Source organism: Haplochromis burtoni, unplaced genomic scaffold, assembly GCF_018398535.1.
Source record: "Haplochromis burtoni strain Fernald_Lab_line unplaced genomic scaffold, NCSU_Asbu1 Contig_372, whole genome shotgun sequence".
NCBI classification, from domain to species: Eukaryota; Metazoa; Chordata; class Actinopteri; order Cichliformes; family Cichlidae; genus Haplochromis; species Haplochromis burtoni.
In genome coordinates, this window is record NW_024582733.1 from 125,474 (window position 1) to 133,622 (window position 8,149).

General features: G+C 43.3%; 2 protein-coding genes across 8 annotated transcripts in view; one reads left to right on the forward strand and one right to left on the reverse strand.

Annotated features, from left to right (window-relative positions):
• pknox1.1 (pbx/knotted 1 homeobox 1.1) overlaps positions 1-7,861 on the forward strand; it is a 17,193-nt gene extending 9,332 nt beyond the window's left edge. For 6 of the 7 annotated variants that reach the window (XM_014340439.2, XM_014340444.2, XM_042228968.1 and 3 more), the window contains 8 exons: positions 59-230; positions 901-1,101; positions 1,294-1,444; positions 1,554-1,651; positions 2,072-2,200; positions 2,289-2,365; positions 2,891-3,042; positions 4,985-7,861. In XM_014340439.2, coding sequence (XP_014195925.1) covers positions 59-230; positions 901-1,101; positions 1,294-1,444; positions 1,554-1,651; positions 2,072-2,200; positions 2,289-2,365; positions 2,891-3,042; positions 4,985-5,166 — 1,162 coding nt within the window. In that variant the 3' untranslated portion in view covers positions 5,167-7,861. The remainder of the gene's footprint in view (positions 1-58; positions 231-900; positions 1,102-1,293; positions 1,445-1,553; positions 1,652-2,071; positions 2,201-2,288; positions 2,366-2,890; positions 3,043-4,984) is intronic. The other variant, XM_005943407.3, reaches the window with a different exon arrangement.
• tmprss3a (transmembrane serine protease 3a) overlaps positions 6,883-8,149 on the reverse strand; it is a 38,358-nt gene continuing 37,091 nt past the window's right edge. Inside the window, exon 12 of the mRNA XM_042228970.1 lies at positions 6,883-6,964. Within this exon, the coding sequence (XP_042084904.1) occupies positions 6,935-6,964 (30 nt within the window). The 3' untranslated portion in view covers positions 6,883-6,934. The remainder of the gene's footprint in view (positions 6,965-8,149) is intronic.

Consider the following 8,149-nt stretch of genomic DNA (forward strand, 5'->3'; position numbering starts at 1 on the left):
TGTGTGTGTGTGTGTGTGTGTGTGTGTGTGTGTGTGTGTGTGTGTGTGTCTTTCGTAGGCATCCTCTGTTCCCTCTGTTGGCCCTGCTGTTTGAGAAGTGTGAGCAGTCCACGCTGAGCTCTGATTGCATCACCTCAGCGAGCTTTGATGTGGACATTGAGAATTTTGTCCGTAATCAAGAGAAGGAGGGGAAGCCTTTCTTCAGTGAAGACCCTGAACTTGACAACTTGGTGAGACATTGTTGCTTCAGAAAGCTAAACCTTATTTCACAGCATTTATGTTTGTACATGCAGAGGGCTGTGTAACCTATCCGAACACGCTTGCATATTGTCTTCCAAACAACCAACAACTTGGAGCTCAGCAGGGATGTCGATACACCGATTGGTTGAAAAGAAAGGGAGTAACAGAAGGTCAACACAAACCACAAAAACTAAACTATAATAAAAGATAATCGAGAACAGCATGAAAGGCTTTAGTGGACACTTTTCATTGTTTTCACTTCAGCTCTTTGTTTGTTGATTTCACTTCTCTCTGAAGGGCCAGCAACAGTAGAAGCCCACAGACTTTTGTGACAGTAAACAGCTACAGGGGCCAGAATTGGCCTGTTAAAGACTGCCCACGGGATGGCTTTGGAAATGTGAAGGAGGGCATAAATTTGAGACTTTTTTAGGTGTATTTTCCTTCTGAGAAAGACCTTGTGACCATTCATGCTACAACAAATAAGTAGTAATTAAATCTTCACAGGGTGGCATCGTGCTGTATTGTAATTCTGTGCTGTGATCGGAAGCGACTGTCATAACTGGACCTGACCTTTGACCTCCCTGTAATGCCCTCAGGTAAACATTTGTTAAACAGAAAGATGTTGAGCCTAAGAACTCTTTCCATTCCTTCTATCTGAAGATGGTGAAAGCCATCCAGGTGCTGCGGATCCACCTGCTGGAGCTGGAGAAGGTGAGCGACCTGTGCAAGGACTTTTGCAGTCGCTACATCGCCTGCCTCAAGACTAAGATGAACAGTGAGACTCTGCTGAGTGGTGACCCGGGAAGCCCATACTCGCCTGTACAAGGCCAGGCCCAGAGCTTCTCACCCACCAAGTCTCAGGTATGCAGTGTAGGTGAACTGCAGGCGTCACCACCAAATGCCTCAGGTGAAGAGTTGGCTACCACTGATCAGTGCCCCTGCTGGGGTATATTAGCCAGCTAAATGGGAATACTTTAAAAATGGCGTTATAAGAGTTAGCAGCATGGAAAACATACATGCGCCTACTTTATGTATGCATGCTCTATTACACAGACCCCCAGCTCCATATCAGGGACCATTAGTCCCCAGGGTCAAATTGTAGTTCCAGCATCGGCCCTGCAGCAAGGAAACGTTACCGTGACAACTGTCAACCCCACCCAGGTGGTCGCAGGTATGTCATCTTGGCGTACGACCCCTTCCTCAGGTACTGCACTAATGACTGTAGCCCAGATATTCACATGTACCAACAGGACTCTGATTGAGTCTTCTGCACTCAGCTGAGCAGGTTAGAAAATTGTGTGTTTGTATTTCAGGCGGGACTGTGTACCAGCCAGTCACAGTCGTAACTCCTCAGGGCCAGGTGGTAACACAGGCTCTTTCTCCCGGGACAATACGCGTCCAGAACAATCAGGTAATACATCTGTCTATGTTGCTGCCGTGCTATTAAGTGGAATCCCTGTCATTGAATTTTACTGCTCCCACTTGTGGTTCCTAGAGTATTTAAAAGTAGAATGAGAGGCAGAGTAAAAGTTAATTGAACTAAATGAAGACAAGCTTAGAGGTGTTGGAGGGCTTCATGTTGTAACTTTGTTCTATAACAATGTAACAACAACCTTTGCTGCGTATTGACTATGGCAGATAATGTGTTGTCTGCTCCTAATATCAAATGGTGTAGCTTTTTAAGATCGGTGCCCTGTCATTAAGGGCAAATAATTCAAAATTAGAGCTGAGGTCCTTGGTTAAATGATGTGGAACAGTATTGTAATTTAACATAACCTTTCATTCTGTTGAGATAATTAAAAGATGGCTAAACAAACATCTGTGTACTCAGCTTCAGCTGCAGTTTCACCAGGACTTGAACCTCTTTAGTCATGAGGACAACTCAACCAAGAACAAGCGCGGCGTTCTTCCAAAGCATGCCACAAATGTCATGCGCTCATGGCTCTTCCAGCACATCGGGGTGAGTCTCTGTGCATAAATCATCTGCCTGTATAGAACTCAAGTCCTTACAAAATAGTGATGCATTTCAACCCTGTTCTGTTGTGCAGCATCCGTATCCCACAGAGGATGAAAAGAAGCAGATTGCTACTCAAACAAACCTGACACTTCTGCAGGTCAACAACTGGTGAGTTGCTCTTTATCCCAAGAAAATACTAACTACATCACTATTTACAGTCATGTTTGTGATGGCAGGCAATTTTCCACTAATTGTTGTAGTATAATTGGTCAGCCAGGTAATTGTGCAGGGCTTCCTGCGATCAGCTGAGGGTTTCTTCTTTGCTCATCTCGTTTCACTTTTCACTGATGAAACTCTGACTTGTTCCCATAGTTTGCCATTTGACCTCTCTGCTTTTTTGCCTAATGAAAACAAAACAAAAAAGATGATATTTAACTTTGCCCTAAGTTAATAACTGCAACTTCTTTAAGTAAAGGTGGGAAGTGTCACCTTTTTAGCTAAGTTTAAGGAGGTTACGGTGTATTTAATATGTACAGGACAGCAGACAGTTCCTATTCTTTGTGTCCTTTGAGTCAGGGTGTGTAAAATCCAGCTAACCATACAGCTGTCCATACCTGACAGTGAGCCTAATCAGCACCTGTTAGCATTTGAAGTGCAAAGGTCTGTACAGCCAGCATCACCCTGTGTCTGCAGGTTTATAAATGCACGGAGACGGATCCTGCAGCCCATGTTGGATGCCAGCTCTTCAGAGACACCCAAAGCCAAGAAAAAGACACCTCAAAACCGGCCACTGCAGCGCTTCTGGCCTGATTCCATCGCAGCAGGAGGAGGGGCCATGCCTGATGGTAGGCAGCACAACACCATATCGAGATGCTTTCGTTGTTGTACTTGGCCCATATATTAGAGTTAATGCAGAGAAACAAACACTAGTCAATGTAGTGATACCAGCAGACTTCCTGTCCGCTGCTGCTGCTGCTTAACAAACTGTTGTTCTAGTTTGGCAACAAATGTCATCACTGTATCACAAATGTTGCTGCTTTCAACAAATTGCTGACAATGTCACTAGGACTGCAACATTTCACAACTTGATTGTTTAAAAATCCTTGACACAAATTGTTTGATTCAATGCTTTAATGTACAGCTCTGTAGCACTCAGGTGTCACTATTAAGTAGCTTAATGTGGAAAGTACAGAGGAGTTGGTACTGTTACAGAGACGGTGCACTCAGGTAGAGAAAAAAAGATTTTTCCAGCATCCAAAACAACAGTGCTGTCGCTATGACAGGAAGTTTTACTAGGAAAAAGCTGGCAGGAGTTCTTGAGCAAACCCACCTGATCAACAAGCTCCAGCATGAAGAACAGCGAACTTTGTAAGCTGCTCTGGCCACCCCCGTTTGTTTTACACGGCAAAAAAATCTGGACTACAGACATTAAACAGATGAACTAAAGACTCACTGCTGCTCTAATTTGGTGGTCCAACTTAAAACCAAGATCAGTAACAACAGGTTTAAAATAGATTTCCAGAGGTCCCAAATCTACAGAGGACGACTTGCAGGGACCACTAGGTCCAAACACCAACAACTCTGTTTTATTTTCATTAAAATTTAAAAAGTTTAGAGCCAACCAAGCTTTAATGTCATCTAGACATGTCAAGAGAGGTTTTATGGAGATGCCACCTTTCTGCTTCAGTGGCAAATAAATTTGGCAGTCATCGGCATAACAATGAACTGCGATCCCATGCCTTCTAAGGATGGAACCCAGAGGCAATAGATACAATAAAAAGAGCAGAGGCCCCAAGATTGAACCCTGTGTCCCACAGGCCGCATGACAGAGGAGCAGAAGATGATTCGGAACCGAGAAGGCTGACAGAGAAAGTTTCTCTAAAACCTTGGAAACTAAAGGCAGCTTGGAAATAGGCCTATAGTTCGCTAAAACTGTGTGATCAAGGCCAGGTTTCTTAAGCAGTGGCTGCACTACTGCATGCTTGAAATTTGCAGGAACCACACCAGAAGGCAGACTGCTATTAATAATTTCAAGGACATACTGTCATATACTAGGAAAAATTTCTTTAAAAAATTGTGGAGGAAAAGGATCCCGAGTGGAACCTGTGGGCTTAATATGGCGAACCACAGTCTCTAAAGTGGAGAGCATCACAAGCTCAAACTGAGTGAAAACAGCAGTGCGAGGGACAGAGACAGAGGGTCAGAGTCAGGAGCTGTGATAAGAACCCTGGTGGTGACAACCTTTACAATAAAAAAGTTAAAAAATCATTGCAAATATCAGGAGAAACTTCCAAACAGACATTCAATGGAGTATTTAGAACAGTGTCAATGGTCCTAAATAACACACGTGGGTTATGACCGTTGCAGCAGGAACAAACTTGGCAATGACAGACGAGCAGCCACACACACCGGCGCCATCTTGTCAATCCCAACTTAGTCTGATACAGTTTGAGTTTAAACAAAGATGCTGAAGGCTCACAGCAGCTCTTCTACTTCATATAGTGAGATGAAGGAGGGCATGAGGTGCAACAGACCATATTTATTTCAAGGCTGCAAGGCAGATTGAAACAAATACAGTTTTAATTCAACAAAAACAAAACTGTAAGATCATATTGGACGTGTGTTTTACATGATACAGCAGAATAAAAGCACACAAAGCAAACGTTTGTCATTTCCTGGAAAACAACGAGACATGTTCATGACTCGTGTCGGGAGTTTCCAGCCACAGCTTTTCCCTTCTGACTTTTTTGGTAATAAGCTTTTAAAAAAACTGTCTCAATATTTTAGGTACAATGGTGACGATGAACGTGGAGGGTCTGCAGAGCCTGACATCAGACGGTGCCACGCTGGCAGTACAGCAGGTGATGCTGGGAGGCCACAGTGAAGATGAGTCGGGGGACAGCGGAGATGAGGACAATGACGCGGACATGGCAGGGCTGGGCCTGGACAATAGCAACTCATTGCAGTAGAGGACAAGCACCGCCCACATGCAGAGGACACACAAAATGAGTTCGACAGAACAGAGGTGCGTCCGTTTGATTTCCACAGAGCACAGGACACACTGGGATGGACCCTGCACTCTTCCAAGCCTCCACCCTGCTGAACGGCGGTTGTTGCTGCACGTGTATGTCAGGAGTGTCATTTCACAAACAGTTTTTTATTGTATAAATGATGTAGGTGAGTGCACTTTTTGTATATTTAAGCTCAAAAAGATGAAATCAAACTGAAAAAAAAACAAGTGTTAAAAACACCTGAGACAAGTTTGTATACTCCGTTAATAAACGTTGACTTTTTTTGTCCCCGCCCCCGTCCCCCCCTGCTCCCAGCTAGATTGTCATTTTGGATGAGACCACTTCTGTCTTGTTCTTGTGTCTCTGGTTTGTCTTGACTTTTGCATGCTTGTGTTTTAAGTAGACGTGTGTGCTCTTATGACTGACTCCATGGCTCACACTGCCCCCTGCAGGCAGAGTAGAGCACAGGTGGAGAGATTAAAAGTAAATTAGAGGAGAGATGCTTATTTTTCTATACAAACATATGAAATGAGTGTTTTTTTTTGTTTGTTTGTTTTTTGGTTTCATTTTTGTGTTCTCCTGTTTTGTAAGAAATATTTATGTACAGATTCATAATAAATGCTGTGACCCTGTTTTCCAGGGTTCTTTTGAAGTTTTCTAAAAAACAGAAAAAGGAATTGAATGCTGATGAAAATTACTATTTAAATTGGTTTTAAGCTTAAAATATTAACAAGGCCTTATCTGTGTTCTTTTCTAAAATAAATCTTACCAAGAAGCACAAAAAGGAAGTATGACCCTTGGAGAAATTGGCCAAAAAGACACTAAACAATGGAACACTTGTGGCTCCATAAAGCATATTTTTACTTTGTGTACTGCAGTATCACAGGAACCCTCTCCAGCAGCAAAGCGACTGCAGCGTTCCCGTCTTTGTTTGGCCCACAATGTGTATACCATACATTGTCTTTTAACCATTTTACAGTAGTAGCATAGGTGTCACTTTCTAAAATGCACAATCTAGAACACTATGCTAACCACACAATCAGGAGGGGTTACGGACTCCATCAATAAGAAGCAGTGGACTTTTTGCACGCATTTAGCTTTTATTTTATGCACACGCTACATACATGCTGTTGCATTGAAAACAGAGCAGCTGGAAACTTGGAGTCATTGCCCTCCTGAAGGGCTGCAGCTGCGACCATGAACCCCCGCCCCACTACACACACACACACACACACACACACACACACACACACACACACTGAAGGATCTGAAAGCTCCATCAGTTTGACATTACTGCACATATTGGGGTGCCTCTTGTTTAAATAACTGTAATGCTGTACTGTAAAACAGTTGTTTGTAAGTAGTTGCAGTAACTTGGTTTTTATCCTTCTTGTAAAGTTAACTTTGTTCATTTGATTCAGCCTGAGGGTTTAATGGCTACGCGTTGCCCTCGCTGAACTCTGTCACCTCTGTCTAGCTTTTTATGAAGCATTCACTTTTCTCTTGTACTTCTCGCTCGTCTGTTTTGCCTTAGAGCTTTCTATTTTGGAATAAATTATGCCTAACTCTGCTGTCCACTGTCTCTTTACTCTTTTTCCGTCATGTTCTCCACCAGACAGGACTGCTTCAAAGTCTCTGTGATAATGTGTACAGTTTGTCTCCACAGGTACTTGTTGCCAAATGTGGAGACATGTGGATAGTCCGGTGAGAAGTCACTGTGGGGGATTCAGTTTCCTGTTTTCAGAGCCTCTTCTTTCTGAAATGTACAGAGACGCTTATTAATACATAAAATGCACTCGATATGTTTTAAAACATGCAGTTTTATCTTTACTCCAGGCTGCAGTGCTCAATTTGAAATCCTTGTGGCTTTGCACAAATGTTAACCATGTTCCTAAACACCAAGAATCACAGACCTTAATGGCTGTTGCTCTGAAGTCTGTACTCGTGAAGACATTTGAGCATCTGGTACTATATCATCTCAGATCTATCACTGACCCTCATGTGGACCTCCTTTTCACTTACAGAGCCAGCAGGTCAGTAGGTGATGCTGTTAACATGGGACTGCACTGGAACCTATGCAAGTGACATTTCTTAGTACTGCTTTGAATACAATCATCCCGCCTCTGCTGCAGGACAAGCTCCCCAGCTGATTCTTCCTGCTCCCACCTGCACTTCCTGTCTGACAGCAGGCAGCATACGAGACTGGGCAGGCACGTCTCAGACTTCCAGTGCATCAGGGCTGTGTACTTTCTCCTCTGCTATTCTTCCTGTACACAGGGTTCGTACGGGTGCTTGAAATCCTTGAAAATGCTTGAATTTTAATGTTGTCTTTTCAAGGTGGAAGTGTAGCTGTATTTCATTCACCACAAATAACTATGTGATTGAATAGTTTTCTTATCAGATAGAGAAATAAAATGAGTCGCAAAATGTAAAAGCAAATTTTCCCCGCCTGGCTGCCTTGCGTCTGTTTCAACGTGTGACCCCGCCCCTCCCTCGGACAGTCGGGGATGAGTGCGCTAACATACCTGTAGGTCGCTGTTTTAATGAGTTTTTGATGGAAAACAACAATGGTGGAGTTTGCGCTCTCCAGTCGCATGATAGGTGAGTCCTAGTAAATAATTTTCCAGTACGTGTACGTTACACATGCTATTTTTTAAAATTATGATTATTATTACTATTTATACAACAGTGGTGTTTACTCCGGGAAGAAACGGTAAAAACGGCGTTTTCTAAGGAGAGCGTTAGCAGACACGCTTTGCTTGTGAGTGAAAAAAGAAAAGGAAAAAACACACTCCTTCCCTATTGGTGGAAAAATGTACCACGTCGACCAATCAAAAAATGATATGGCAACATGTGGCATCTGGTTGTTTGGGAAGAGGGGGAAGTTTTAGGAGTGACCGGTGTTCCAGATCTACTGGCGTTTAGATCAACTGGCGTTGGT